The 15,965-nt window shown below is 42.5% G+C and overlaps 1 protein-coding gene across 1 annotated transcript; it reads right to left on the bottom strand.

The window, feature by feature from the left end:
- Nucleotides 1–13,576: 13,576 nt before the first annotated feature.
- On the bottom strand, nt 13,577–15,070 carry LOC148017502 (sufE-like protein 1, chloroplastic/mitochondrial). The gene has a single exon (XM_087663040.1). The coding sequence runs from the start codon at nt 14,803–14,805 to the stop codon at nt 13,708–13,710; it is 1,098 nt and encodes a 365-aa protein (XP_087519166.1). The 5' UTR covers nt 14,806–15,070; the 3' UTR covers nt 13,577–13,707.
- Between the last annotated feature and the right edge of the window lie 895 nt (nt 15,071–15,965).

The following is a 15,965-nucleotide window of genomic DNA, read 5'->3' on the forward strand; positions in this document are numbered from 1 at the left end:
CGGCACCCATGAAAGCTTCACTTGAAGCTTTCCATTCTTGAAGCTCAAGCTCAAGGATAAGCTTGGGAGCCTTCTTCATCGGCAAGAGTACTCAAATGCTGAAGCACTCTTCCACGGATATCCAACCAACAACCGGACTTGATCAATGGAGCAAGCGGCATCATAATGATTCGAGCTTCAACGATCATCACAAGCATTAAAGAGATATACCATTTTGATCTTAATCTCTCAATTTAGCCACTTGTTGAGCTTAATCCATTGTTGGAGAGATTCAAGATTGCATACAAGCATCATACCTCTTCCCGAATTTCATTGTAATGGCTTACATTAACCCCTACCTTGTCTTATGATCTTGGATGAATATAAGCCATTGTAAATTGGGTAAGTAGCAGCCAGTGAGCCACTGGACTGCCAAGGTAACCCCTACCCCAACCTTCATCATTCCTTGCATCTCATGAAAATGCCCAATGTCTTCTTTCCAATGCATCTCATACTGATTGCTAATTAAAAATGTCTGCCATGTATACTCCAGCTGAGGAAAAAGGCCGATGCCAAGTGAGGTGGTAAGACAAAAGAGAGGTGACCCTCCCTTACCACTTAAGACCTTGAAGGGGTGCACAACTCGGCCCGGGGGGAACTTTGCCCACCTCCTGGTGATCCGAAGCCCAATACTTGTTTGCAGGTGCAGGTACTTCCATAAGCCCCACTTCCCTGGCCCAATGATCACTCTTGGATACCCCGCAATGTTAATGGCACCCATGTATGCCACTTGAGGCACAAGCACTCAATGGAGACGTATGGCAGTGAATGTACTTATGCATGAATGGTAGAGTTGATGGGTATGCAATGATGCTCGGGATTATGTTCAGTATGCTCAAGATGCATTGATGTGGTAGATCAGGCCGCTTGCTCTATACTCTACCCATGTAAGACTTTGGTACTAAGGGATAGGCAGTGTTTTTGGTCACAGTCCTGCATGACTATCACAAAGATCCCATTGCAAAAAATTCTTTCCTAAATTTGGGGGTAAATCCTATAGCTCATCTCGAAGAGGGCTTTGTCCCCTCCAGTTTGAATCAAAAATCTCCCCAATCCGAGTTACGGTGTGAAAGTTATGCCCATTTTTGTGCACTAGGGGCACTGTGGACAAGTTGCAAACCGCTCTAGGACAGGCGCTGTAAAACCCCTACAGAAAATTCTGATCATTTTCTATCACAAAGGTTAATAGCTCATCTCAAAGATACTATTGTCCCCTCCGAGTTGAGCTCAAAACCTCACCAATCGGAGTTTCCTACAAAGAGTTACGCCCCTTTTACTGACAGCAGGTCCTATGGACTGCACCCAGATGGCTGGCCAGAAAGGCAAAAGCAAGGCCCAAGAGGAACTCCAAAGGGAGATTAGAGACTTCTGAACCTCCAAATGAGGAACCAAGCTCAGCGCAAGATTACCATGGTGACATACATGAGGAAATGCATGAAACAGACCCGTATGCCCTTCTCAATCACACCCTTTGCCAACATGAGTTTCGTCATATGGAACGCCACAATGATATGGTCACCAACCACCGTCAGATGATGTCCAATTTTGATGAAGCAATCGAGCACATGGCCATCTCAAACTCAAAGACCCAACAGACCTTAGAAGAGCTCACTGCTCTTGTTGCTCAGTTAGCGACCGCTTCATCCCAAGAGAAGACCAATGACTCTAGACATGAGTCTAGACGTCCTCCACATCAAGAATCGTCGCATGGCCCACAAGGTATACTTGGCGCTAAGGGAATTTTCCCTTCTACCTATGAGATCGGGGAACCCTCTCATACGCATGATGAGCCCCTATTGAACTCCCCCATCCACCATGCCGGCAACATTCACTTGAGGCCTTCTCCCACCTTGGGTCAAATTTCACCCGCCCTACCTAGGAGCCCCCATGGACCATATATGAATCCGCCCCATCAAGGACCATATGGTACAAATGGCCAGCCTGGCAATCATGGACAACATGGCTATAATGGACAACATGGGCTAAATGCACCACAAGGTATGTATGGACAGCAGGGCATGTATGGCCACCACGGGATGCATGGACAGCAAGGATTTCATGGGCAGCATGGCCCCTATGATCTGCATGACAAGGTCATTCTCACAAAATACAATGGGCAATCCCCCTCACCATCTGACCTAGTAGAATGGACGTCCAAGTTGGAGTCCTACTTCAACATCTACCATTGCACTGATGATCAGAAAATATTTTTTTCTTCTCTCCATTTGGAAGGTTTTGCCCACACTTGGTGGCGCTATATCAATCAGGAGAATCGACAGTTCATTGATTGGGAAGATTTCAAAATGCATATGGTCCAAGTTTTTGTGTCTCCTATGGAAAAAAAATGGTTGGCAAGACGATGGTACACTCTTGACCAACGTAACCTCACTGTACGTGACTACACCAATCAGTTCATGAACTTGACCATGTATGTGGAAAGCATTAGTGACAATGCTAAATTGCACAAGTACATCTATGGGTTGGAACTGAGTCTATCGACTGATGTCATGGCCCAAAAACCCACCACACTGTTTGATGCAATCGAACTGGCTGAGAGATATGCAAGAAAGTACCGTAAGAATGAGCATTTTCAACAAGGTGTTGGACCTCCCCGCATCCCTTCACGATCAGCCCCATATAGAGGTGGGTTTCGAGGCTCTTCTATGCCTAATAACAGCCCTAAAGTACCCACTTACCCCGCCTTCCATGTTGAAAGAAAAATGGGCACTTTTGGGACAGCATCGGGCTCTATTGTCGAAAATAGGTATGCTGAAAATAAACAGTCCACTGCATCACCTTCCCATGGATCTAGTAGTCAACGGTTCATCTCCCCAGATGTTGTGAAGGAACGAAAAGAAAAGGGCCTATGCTTTAAATGTGGAGATAAGTACACTGCTGATCATGCCTCCAAATGTTCGTACAAGACAGCTAAGGTCAAAGTTCATAGCATGTATGTCATGGAAGATTGGCACAATGAGGAGGATGACCTGGCCATTGATCAGACTGAGCCCACGGAGGATGGTGATCATGAGCAGTTCTATGACCTGGAGGATGGGTTTCCCTTTGACCCGGGCGGTGCTCCCTCACAGATACTTGATTTAATATCCCACCCACCTCCCACTTCCCTTTGCTCGATCTCCTTGGATGCTTGGACGAGTTCTCGCAGCCCCAATACCCTTCTCATACAAGGCAGTATCTATGGGAAGCATGTTTTTATCCTTGTGGATAGTGGAAACACTCGCAGTTTTGTCAATAAATCAGCCATTGATCGGTTGAAATGTACCCCTATGGCATTACACCACCCCTTGAAGGTCCAAGTAGCAAACGGAGAAGAAGAAATCAGCACACATGTTTGTCCCGCAATTCCTTTATGCTTGACTAAAAATTATGTGGCACTGGTTGATCTGATTGCCCTAGATATGGGGCCCATTGATGTTGTCTTGGGCTGTGATTGGCTGAAACAGTTGGGAAAATTTGCTATGGACTTCTCTCAGCTTTACATGGAGTTTATGATGCATGAACAGCCTATCCACCTAGAGGGAGTTCGAGATCATGCCGATTTTCAGCTCATTACAGCAAAGCAAGTCAAACGGGAGTTTAAGAAATGCTCACAGATCTTTGTTTTGCAATTAAATAAGGACACTTCTGATCAGCCCTCCGCAGTATCACATGACTCTGCCTTGCAGGCTTACTTGAGGAATACAATGACTTATTTCAGATGCCTACATCCCTCCCTCCCAAGACACCAGTGGAGCACCCACTTAACCTAGAGAACAAACCCCCCTATCGACTCTCCAAGTGTGAGCGTGAAGAGGTTGCAAAGAAAATCAAGGAGTTGTTGGAGATGGGTTTCATTGAACCAAGTTCTTCCCCTTATGCATCCCCTGTCCTCTTAGTCAAAAAGAAAGATGGCTCCTTTCTCATGTGTATTGACTACAGAGATTTGAACAAAATCACAGTGAAGAACCGCAACCCCATCCCATGGATTGATGATTTGCTGGATGAGTTAAAAGGGGAATGCTTTTTCACTAAGATTGACTTGCGCTTTGGCTACCATCAGATTCGTATATGGGTAGGAGATGAGGTCAAAACGGCCTTCAAGACTAATCGTGGACTTTACCATTTTCTTGTGATGCCTTTTGGGTTGACTAACGCTCCCGCCACCTTTCAAAGTCTCATAAACAAAATTTTGCAGCCCTTTCTGTTCAAGTTCGTGCTTGTCTTCTTTGATGACATCCTCATTTACAGCAAGTCATCTAGGAAGCACTTGACACACGTTCAGAGGGTGTTTGACATATTGAGAGAGCATCGACTCTTTGCTAAGGAGAGCAAATGTATATTCATGCAGACATCTGTGGAGTACTTGGGACACATTGTGAGCAAAAATGGTTTACAGGATGACCCCAAAAAGGTGCAATGTGTTAAGGATTGGCCCACTCCTTCCACCACCACTTCCTTGCATAGCTTCCTTGGTCTCTCTTCATTCTACAGACGCTTCATTAAGCACTATGCCACCATTACAGCACCTTTGACTGATCGCTTGAAAAAAGAGTCATTGTTTTGGGATGCCACTATAGATCATAGCTTCAAACAGTTAAAGGACATGCTTATTTCAGTCCATGTTCTTGTTTGCCCTGACTTCTCTAGCTATTTACCATTCATTGTGATGCCAGTGGCCGAGGTATTAGTGCAGTCTTGTTGCGAGAGCATGGTGTGATTGCATTTGAAAGCCGCAAGCTTGATGAGAAGGAGATGCAAATGAATGTATATGACCAAGAGATGTTGGCCATCCTCCATGCCATCAAGAAATGGCACCACTATTTGTATGGCAACCGCTTCCAAGTAAAAAGCGATCACCGAGTCCTCCAATACTTCTTGACTCAGTCTACTTTGACTCCTAAGCAAAGGCGATGGGTGGCAACCTTACAGAACTATGACTTCGACATCTCTCACACACGGGGCAAGGATAATATTGTGGCTGATTCTCTCTCTCGAATGTGGGCATGCAAAGTGTCATCTATCTCAGAATTGCACAGTGATTGGGTTGAAGAGCTCCAAGAGGCTTACTTGTTAGATTATCATTTCAGCCATATATTTCAGAAATTATAGCATGGGGTTATGGCTGATAACTCCCAATATCAGCTCAAGCATGGCCTTATTTGGTCCCATGGCAAGATTGTCATCCCACACACTTCCCCCTTCACGCAGAAGATCACGGAAGAAATGCATTCTTGTCCCACTGCCGATTACTTGGGTGTTTTCAAAATATATGACAGGATTGCCAAGAGCTTTCATTGGAAAGGCTTATGGAGGGACATCAAGGACTTTGTGACCAAATGTGTTCCATGCCAACAGAACAAGGATAGTACACTCAGGCCCGCTGGCCTCTCGCAACCTCTCCCTATCCCTGAAAGGAAATGGACTCACATCACAATGGACTTTATCACTGGCCTTCCTATGACTAAGAAAGGGTGGAACAGTATCTATGTGGTAGTTGATCGCCTCACCAAAGCTGCCCACTTTATCCCCACTAAGGTCCAATATATTGCCTCTGAGGTAGCCACTCAGTTTATGGAAAATGTCTTCAAGTTGCATGGCTTACCACAAGTCATAGTACATGATCAGGATGCAAAGTTTATGAGCAACTTTTGGCAGACAGTTTTCACCTCCATGGGGACCAAGCTTGCTCCATCCTCAGACTGATGGCCAAACTGAGAGAGTGAACAAATGGCTTGAGACATATTTGAGGCACTTTTGCCATGATGTACAGCACAGTTGGGATACGTGGCTTCACTTGGCTAAGTTTGCATATAATAACTCCACACACTCTAGCATTGGAGTTTCCCCTTTTGAGGCCTTATACGGGTATAAGGTCCCCCTTCCTATAGTCTTGTTTACTAATAAGATCAATCCTCAGAGTCAAGCTGAATTGGATGGCATGCAAGCTTTACTTCAGCAATGCAAAATGAATCTTCAGAAGGCCCAAACACACACGAAACTCTATGTAGATAAAAAATAAAGGCATTTGGAATTCCAAGAGGGGGAATTGGTCCTTTTGAAAGTGCCTAAGTCCCACTACTCCACTCTCAAAGAAGGCAGCAGTAACAAGCTAGCCCGTCGCTTCTATGGCCCATACCGAATCCTGAAGAGAGTTGGCGACTTGGCCTACCGCTTAGAACTCCCCCCTCCCACCAAAATCCACAATGTGTTTCATGTCAGTTAGCTGAAACCCTTTGTAGGCTCCTCAGTGGACTATGTGGAAGAACTTTTCCCCATAGATGAAGAGGGCATCACTTAATATATTCCTGAAGCAACCATTGGGCAGCAAGATAAGCACTTATGATCCCGATCCATCAAAGAATACCTCATCAAATGGCAAGGCCTACCCTTGGAAGAAGCCTCTTGGCGCCCAACAACCATCCTCAATGAATTTCCCTACCTCCGTGAACCCCAACGACTGGAAGACTAGCTGGTCATGCCCCAAACTGCCCACTTCCCACCCGTAGATTACACACTATTTTAGAATAGTTTTGTACTTACTCAAATCACATCCATGTGCATTCTACATAGGCTAAAAGTACTCGTCATAAGCTCCGTTTTGACATATGGTACGCCCTATTTGGAGCAGCCTATCAAAAGTTATGACCAGTTTACTTCAGCAGACCGATTCAGGACTGCATGCTGTCCCTAGTCTCTCCACACCTATTCTTCATTGTCAAAGGGCTCTGAGTAGTACTCTGCAACCCTCCCTTAGCCCATCCATCACTCCCCTCTATTTCTCTTTGTTTTTTAGGGCAAAAATCTTTCGAGTGGGGATGGATTGTAACAAGCGGGATACACACCAACTAGGGTTTAGACACCCCATCACACTAACCGGGGTATTTAAGGTGTAAGAGCCCCAGATTAGGGAACCAGTTATTATCAAGATCACACTCTTCACCTTCATCTCCAGCTTCCATGGCTTCCTTCTCCCTTCTCTCCTCTTTTCTCTCTTTCTCTCTCCTCTTCTAGTCTTCTTTCTTCTTCTTCTTCTTGTTCTCTTTCTCTCTCCTCAACTCTCCTTCTCTCTCCTCTCAGCTTCTTTCATTACATATTTTTGGCTCTATTTTGGGGTTGTTTTACTGAAATTACAACCACCCATTCTCTCTTTATCTTGTAGTCATAATGGCATGTGCTTTTAGTACCTCTAGGGATAGTGTCATCTTTAACATTAACAAGTTGGATGGCAATAACTTTAACTATCAAAAGACCCAAATTTGGCAAGTTTTGGTGCGAAAGAAGCAAGTTAAGCCATTAAAATGCAAAGGTATAAATCCAAAGAGTTATGGATATTGATGTTGGGGAGGAGCTTGATTAGTTTTGCAAGTCCACTATCATTTTGTCTTTGTCTAAGCAAATATACTTTAATGTCATGGAGACAACTGGTGATGCATGGCAATCATGAGAGAAAATATGCAATCATTATTAGAAGCAAATCCTTACTTCATAATTGTATTGTCTCAAGAAGCTTATGGACCTTGCTACAAAGAAAGGCACTCATATGTCTACTCATTTAAATGAGTTTCACTCTATTTGCAACCAACTTACATCACAAAAGATTATCTTTAATTATAATATTGAGTATATATTTTTGCTTGTCACTCTTCCTAAGTCATGGGATACCTTTCATACTACTATGAGCACTAATGCTTATGAGAATGGTTTTAAATGCTCAAATGTAGAGGAAGCTTTACTCATTGAGAAAGTTAACAAGAAAAATGTTGATGCAATCCGTGCCTCTCATGCTCTTACTATAAGAGGTGGGAATGATGCCAGAGATAGTTATGACAGTCGTGGTAAAGACCCACAATAGAATAGATCTAAGTCTAGATCTCATGGACAAGGTCGAAGTAAATCATATAGTCTTAGGTCTTCTCTTACATGTCATACTACTAAGTCATCAGATGATCAATGCATCACTAAATCCAATGCCAAGATTGAAGAGATTAATGCATTGGAGTAGAGTTCAAATGATTACATAGTGACTACTTCTTTACTTAGTGCTACACATTTGAATGATAGTCAATCTTCATTCTCTCAATGCCGATTACTTGATTCGAGGGCCTCCTTTCATGTGACCTCATATCATAGTTGGTTCTATACTTACCGTATCATTTCAATATGCCTAGGAGATGATCATGTATGTGATATTGTTGGCATCGATGATGTATGCATTTTCTACTAGTACTTCTTTTGTTTTACATTATGTACATCATGTCTTAAGTTTGACAAAAAGCCTCAAGCATTTGGATGATACTGGTTATCATGTTTCTTTAAGTGATTATGCAAGAAAAATCACTCGTGGCAACCTCATCTTCAGTAGAGATACCAAAATCAGTAGTCTTTATCATTTTCTTGTTTCTAGCTCTACTAATCATGTGTTGGGCATCATTGATCTTTCTCATGTACTCTATGGCATCGTCGCCTTGAACGCATGTCACTTAAAGGAATGAAAGTTGTAACGCATTTGCAGTATCTTCTATCCCTAGACTACACTTGTTTTGATTCTTGTGATCATTGTTTATATCGTAGGTATACACGTGATACTCACAAGAAGTCTAGCTCTATGTGCATGGATGAGCCATTGGCTCTTGTTCATTCGAATGTTTGTGTTCCCATTCCCTATCAACCTTTGGGTAGTGCTAAGTATTTTATCATGTTTATTGACGACTTTTCACATAAAGTCTAGGCCTATCCTATAAAGTAAAAGTCACATGTTTTGGCCACTTTTTATCTTTGTTGCTTTGATTGAGAACCAATTTGGACATAGGCTTAAATGCCTAAGATTCAATAATGGGTGTGAGTATATCTCATATACTTTTGAGCAAAAAAAAAAAAAAAAAAATCAAAGCATCAGGTGTCAATTAATTGCTCCCTATACCCCATGGTATTGCAAATTGTATAAATAAAACAATTCACAATAGGGTCCGTAGTATGCTTAATCATACATGCTTAACCCATACATTTTGAGATGGGGCATTTACTATTGTGGTTCATTTGATTAATAGATCCCTATGCATTGCTCTTGGTGGTAGAGTTGTAGAGGAGGTCTAGTCTGATAAACCTCCCTTATATGCACACTTGGGAATCTTTGGATGTGAGGGATTTTGCCGTATTTCCAAAGATGAGAATAACAAGTTAGATCTGAAGTCTATCAAAATATACCTTTCTTGGGATATGAAGCAAGATGTGCCATCATCTTTAAGATCCATATGATAGGAAAGCCATGATGTGTTTCATGATGATAAGATGCATAAGAAATTGAGAAAGTGATTGACGTGCGGAAGGTGATTTTTCATTAGAAAACTCTATTACCATATAGCTAGTCCCAGTTAGACAACCTACAATTATTGTTGATGCTTCAATGGCCCAGGATCACCCATTGTGCAATATCATGTTGATAGACAGAGGATATGATGTACTAGCTCCACAGCCAAACTTATGACACTCTTAGAGCCTCATGTCCTCTTGATCATTATGGGCCCTTTATTCACTATGTCATAATGATCGATTCTGATGAGCGCCTTACTTATGAGAAGACTATGTGTAGAGGCGACAATTCATATTGGAAAAGGACTACAATTTGAGTTTGACTTGATGCAAAAAAACTATACTTGGGATTTGGTTTCCTTTCCTAATGGAAATATGCATTACCATGTGAGTGGATATATAGATTGAAGAGCACTCTAATTGCCCAAAGCCAGCATATAGACCCAATTGGTTGCAAATGATCTTAAATAGAAAAAAGGAGTTGACTTTGATGAGATCTTCTCATATGGTAAAGATAGATGCCCTTCATTTAGTTTAGCCTTGGTTGCACATTTAGATCTAGACTTATATTAAATGGATATTAAGATAGCTTTCCTGCATGGAAACCTGCATGAGAACATCTATATGCAATAGTCTAAGGGCTCTGTAGAAAAGGACAAGGAACACCTAGTATGCAAATTAAGGACAAGCATCTATGAACTTAAGCAAGCACCTAGGAAATGATACCATAAGTTTGATGGCCTTTATGTATTCATAGTCCTAACCTACAATGATATAGATCTATGTCTTTACACAAAGAAGTCCCGTAATAATAGCCTTATCATTTTGGTGCTCTATGTTGATCATATGATAATTACGAGTGCTCTTGATGAGTTGGATGCTTTAAAAACTTAGCTCAAGAGGAGTTTTACAATGGACATAGAACATGCTTCTCATATACTTGGTATATGCATTACGTGCAACCGCTCTTATAGAATTAAGCAAACATGTAAGAAATGGTATCATAAGTTTGATAGCATTTATGTATTCACAATCCTATATCTATAACACTACAGATCCGTGTCTTTACACAAAGAAAGCCCATGATAGTAACCTTATCATTTTGGTACTCTCTATTAATCATATGATGATTGCTAGGAGTGCTCTTGATGAGCTAGATGATTTAAAAACTCAGCTCAAAAAAAGCTTTACAATAGAGTTTAGGGATGCTTCTCATATGCTTGGTATGTGCATTACATGCAACCGGTGTAAGGGACGACTGTTCTTGTCACAAAAGGAGTATATCCACACGATACTTGAGCAATTAAATATGCAAGGTAGTAAACCCATTGACACCCCTTTACCTTCAAAGATCCCATATACCAATCCTGTGTGGATACTTGAGCAATTACATATGCAAGGTAATAAGCCCATTGACACCCCTTTACCTTCAAAGATCCCATATACCAATCCTCAACAACCCTCTCAAACAAGAGGACCAACCAAGTGTTTAAGCGGACAAGAGCCAAAAACTAATACAAACACTCCATGCAAAGGTGTCCAACCAAGTAATGCATCTAACGAGACTTGAACCCGCAGCCTCAAAATTATGAAACCTAAGTATTAACCAATAAGCCATCACTTTTAGGACAAGGCCACCTCAATTTTATGTCAACTTCAAAAGGACTTTCTTAAAGAGAGCATTCTTTGAGAAGAACCATCACATCCATGCGTTTGCCTCCACTTGCCACACATGCTCTTCTTACGAGGCTAGAACAATTTTGAGTTGCCACTCTAGGAAGACCACCCCTCTACCAAAGCTTTAATGTTGCAATAAAATTAGAAATGAAGAGGATAGCCCTTGTTTGGCTGGGTATGGTGGCTTATGAGTGCTTACTGCAACCACTGCAAAATATGGGCCCTTCTTTCACCTTCCTCTTGTCGGTATTAAGCTCTTCGCTTTTTCACCCAATCATCACAAATTGGCTATAATACCAAGTACAAGTAACATGACACTTGAAAATGTTTTTCAAAGAGAATAAGAGAACCATGTTGAAAATCACTCAAAGTGATCGCATCCCTCAAGTAGTCACACAAGAACACAAAAACAGCAATGCCAAGTGGATCACTTCCAAAGCAATCATGCAAGCACCTTGGCATGGACAGCACCCAAGTGCATTTCTAGCCTTGCAATGTCCCCAAGACAGCCCTGGCTTAAGCATAGGACTCCATTCCTTGGCGCTTGACCCAAATGCATGCCAGTTTCAGCATTCTATTTCTCTTTTCCATCAAGTTTTTAGAAATACTCAAGGAACTAGAGCATGCCAGAAACAAATTCTTAAAAAGAGATGCTACCTAAGTCAATTAATTGCAATGTTATGGTTTACATAAGACAAATAACCAATTAGCTGCACCCACCAGAAACCTCACTTACCTCCCAGCAAAATCATTGGATACAATTGGCTCTCATTAGAGAGAACAAAAAAGTAGTAATAGGTAATTACTTATTTTCTGGTTTTGAAACATGCATTTGAAAGACTGAATCGAACAACATTAGCAGTCTAACCAAAATCCCATAACTGCTAGCATCTCAAATCTGAATCTGAGTACAAAATATGGCAGCACCTCCAGATCCTGGATATAAGTTTGCATCAAATGATTACAGGATGACTAGAACACGCCATTGCCAATCAACTACCACAAGCAGGAGGCCTATGTAATCACTACAAGTTGAGCAGGCAGTACACTCAAACACACTGGTAATGGTTAACAATGCTTGGGGTCTATCACTTTGAATAGACACACCTGTCGAACTTGATTGGTCTGTCAAGTCATCACGACCAAATGCTTATTTACCAGTCTTACATTTACATACCTAAAACATGAGCACTTTTGTGAGGAGGTTTTGACCCAATCTGAGGCCTGATTCTGTCTGTCGAGTGCTACTGGTCTGATGCCTGCTGCTGCTATTTCAACTTACAGTTGCCATTCAACATGCTTGCTGCCTGTCCACTAGCCTCTAGGTCTCAACTCTGGAGGGAAACTAATAAAATATTTAGAAAACTTCCACCAAACACTAATGGAAACCACTGTCAGACTTCCAATAATATATCTACAAGGGTACTGTAAACATCTGGCCCCCGGAAAGTGGCTTAAGATTGGCAGTGCTTAATGACTTTACATAGAGGATTCAATACAGCCAAAAGTTCTGGAACTGCAGTGATATAAAGTTGCATAGGAGGGCTACAGCTCAGAGCAAGTATGTTTGAAATACCTTATTATGGCCCACACATAGATTAAAATGGGACGCAGCATGCCTCTGAACTGTCACCTGTTTATTCTTGCAAATTACACAGCAGACCCCACCTCTCTACCCAATACATTAAGGACTTGACCCATCCCTTACACCCATGCACCAAATCTGCAGGTACACCAGGTGCACACCCCTCCTAATGCTAAAGTAGGAACGCCAAAAACAGCAGAATTAGCTTATCTTTACCTGAACTGGCACAGGCAGATTCTCCCTGCAATAGCAGCTGCTGCTGCAAACAACCTGCCGAAACTTCTCTAGGCTCTAATTCCAAATATAAGAACCCAAAACAGTAGAATTTGATACAATCAACGGTGAATATGTACTATCAACCAAGCTCCATGCGCCCTTAGATCCAATTATCTCTCCACTTAAATAGTGGAGAAATAGCTGCATACCAATTATGTCAACTAGAAAGCCTCCATGTTGCAGAACTGCAGCCTGTGCACCACAGGCTGAAGATCTCTTGGCACAGATTACCTCGCCTGAAGGTCTGTGACACCTCTTTTTGCCAAACAATCTGGCCTGAAAGGTATTTGACCCTATTCAGAGGTATGGTTGGGAGTGTCCAGCAGTCACACTGCTTGAGTACAAAATCTTGACATACTGCAGTTTCAACATGCTTCCATAGGTCACACCATCCTGCCCCTTCCTCTGCATGTCTAGAGAAACCTGAAACTCATTTCCTTCCATGACACACTTCAAAACAAAGGTATCCTTAAACAGATCACTTGTATACTATCCATTTGTCTTATCTAAACTGCTGGAAGTGTTGTCCACAGCAGAGAGACTGCTTTAGAAACCAACTGGAAGCTGAATGTTTACCCTATATTCTCTTTTATGCAAAACAATTGTGAGAAAGATAAGCTAACATCATCTTTCCAATTGTAGAAAATAGGCCTGATCGAGTCACTTCTTGAAGTGCATGACACCCCAGACTATATATTGCTCTCAGCTGTATTGCATTCATAAACATTCAGACCAATATACAAGACTGTGAGTCACAAAAAGTAAAACTTGAAACAACATACACTATCCGAAAGCTCTGGCATCTAGCAAAACCTTTTGATTCAAGATTGACCTGCTTCAGCAGGTGTTTTGGCTACAATGGAAAGAGCATGGAGCCCACTTTGAAGCTCTTCTTGCAGCAAATCATACACAAGACGATGCCTTTTTACCAAGGTTTTCCCTTCAAATTTTGGAGAGATGATCTTGAGATTGAAATGTGTTTCAGTCGCATTGCCTTGCACCCCAGCATGGCCTGCATGCTGATAAGACACATCCTGCACCTCCAAAACAATTGGATCAAGCCCAGTTTCTAGGCTTTGTCGGATCCTCTCTTGCCTACCACCAGTTCTTGTCCCGTGATCCTCCTCTTCTGTTTTTGAGATTATACTGTAAGCTGTATCGTCTGTACTTGATTGTTTTATTTCTTTGACTTCTTTCTCTTCGGTTCTGACATCAGACGTTCCAACCTTGACACCTTCCGACTCCATGGACAGCTCCAAAGCTTTCTTCTGCATCAATTTCAACATGTTGAGAAAGCCATTACTGCGTGACGGTGTCAAGCTCTGGTTAAGCCCTAACATCTGAATGAAATCAGGTGAGATGCGCAGGATGTCCGGTGCAGGGCAACCTGATAGGCCTTCCACCAAGAGGGCCGCAAGCCCCTTGGTGAGGAGGGAGTCTGATTCCGCCTCAAAGTAGACCTTATTGTCTGCACCCATAGAGGCACGGACCCAGACCTGAGAGACACAGCCATTGACCTTGTTCTCTAGGGTTTGGTACTCCTTGGGCAAGGGTTTGAGTTTCTTGCCATAGTGCAAGAGCTGCTCGTACTTGGCCCGCGGCTCAGGCACAGCCTGGAAGAGCCGAACTATGTCTGCGAGCGCAGGCGGGAGGTCTGGGATGGATTGCCGCTCGTCCTGGATGGATTGTGCAGAGGGAGGCGACTGGAAGGCACGAAGCCTGAAGCTATGGTGAGAGGGCCGGAGAGAGAGGGAGACGAAGTGCTGCTCCTTGTGTGGTATGGGAGAGAAACATGACAGGGAAGAGGAGCTGTGGCGGCCTAGGAAGCTTGATGCAGCTTTCCAGATGAGGCGGCTGTGGCGATGGCGGCAGTATAGAGCAGAAGAGGACACAGGGAAGAGCAGGCAAGTTGAAGGCATACCTGCACCAAAAATGGACGCCTGCAAGCAGCCGCTTACTTCCTCCTCTCTTTCTTCTTGTCTTCTGTTATTCTTCCTTCCTGCTCGAGAGAGAGACAATGGATGCCTGTTCACAAACGAGCGAGAGGCATTAGAATCGTTTGCGCGTTCGCATCAATTTTCGATTCCTTTGCATCAAGATCACCAAAGTTGACGATTTACCACAATCTAAGTTTCACTGAATTAAGTTTAACAAAGATTATTAATTTTAACAAAGATCATTAAGAGCCATAACACATGCATGTTAATTCACATTTAAGTTCTAATAACATCTAGATAGGGTAGGGGGGGCTCTAAAGTAACAAGGCCTGCAAAGAGTATCAATTTAATGTTGTGATGGAGAACCATTAATGTGACACGAGTTACACACTTAGTGACTAGCATATAAAGAAAGGAGCGTTTTGCTTGCTTGTCATCGGTGGTTTGAAACCCATCACTCTATTGGCCCTTCTCATCAAACATTTTTGGGCTTCTCCTTATCATGCTATAGGAGTCCTTTTTTTTTTGCACAACATTTGCTCTTCTGATTTTTCTCTTTATGTCCTTATTTCAGGGATTAGAACCCCTTTTTACACCTCTGTATTATATGTACTTTAGACACATTTTTCATGTTCTTTTATTTGCCAAGCTTCCCTAGCTGCCTCACAACTACTTTTATTGTTGGCATAAGCACATCAAACATGAAGTTCTTTTTCCTGATGTCAAGGGGGCCTATGCACTTGCACTTAGTGCAAGAAAACTACATTTGGGGTTCCATGGAGGCAGGGTGCCCCACCTCTCGATAGGTGGCAATCTATTGGCCCTTCCACCCTAGTGGCAATCAAGATATGGGGCACCCTTCCCTAGAGGAAGGATGTCCCACCTCTCAATAGGTGGCAAGCTATTGGCCCTTCTACCCTAGTGGCAATTGACTTTCACTATAAAAACCATGAAACTTGCGTAAATCAACCAAGTACCTTCATAAAAAGATGGGTGAGCAACATGATACATGGTGGCTAGCTACATCAACATTTCCAGCTATTTCATTATGCTCTCTCCTAAACCATGCTTTCTCTTAGCTCTAAGTTCAAAGGGGTCCACAAACATCATCCACTTACATGTGGTCATGGTGCACAGATTGA

Source organism: Lygodium microphyllum, chromosome 22, assembly GCF_053477565.2.
Source record: "Lygodium microphyllum isolate KBCC chromosome 22, Lygodium_microphyllum_v1.1.10, whole genome shotgun sequence".
Taxonomy (NCBI): Eukaryota; Viridiplantae; Streptophyta; class Polypodiopsida; order Schizaeales; family Lygodiaceae; genus Lygodium; species Lygodium microphyllum.

Bases quoted from the DNA above. Each gene is read 5' to 3' on its own strand.
- LOC148017502 (XM_087663040.1), bottom strand. From the start codon at position 14,805: ATGCCTTCAACTTGCCTGCTCTTCCCTGTGTCCTCTTCTGCTCTATAC.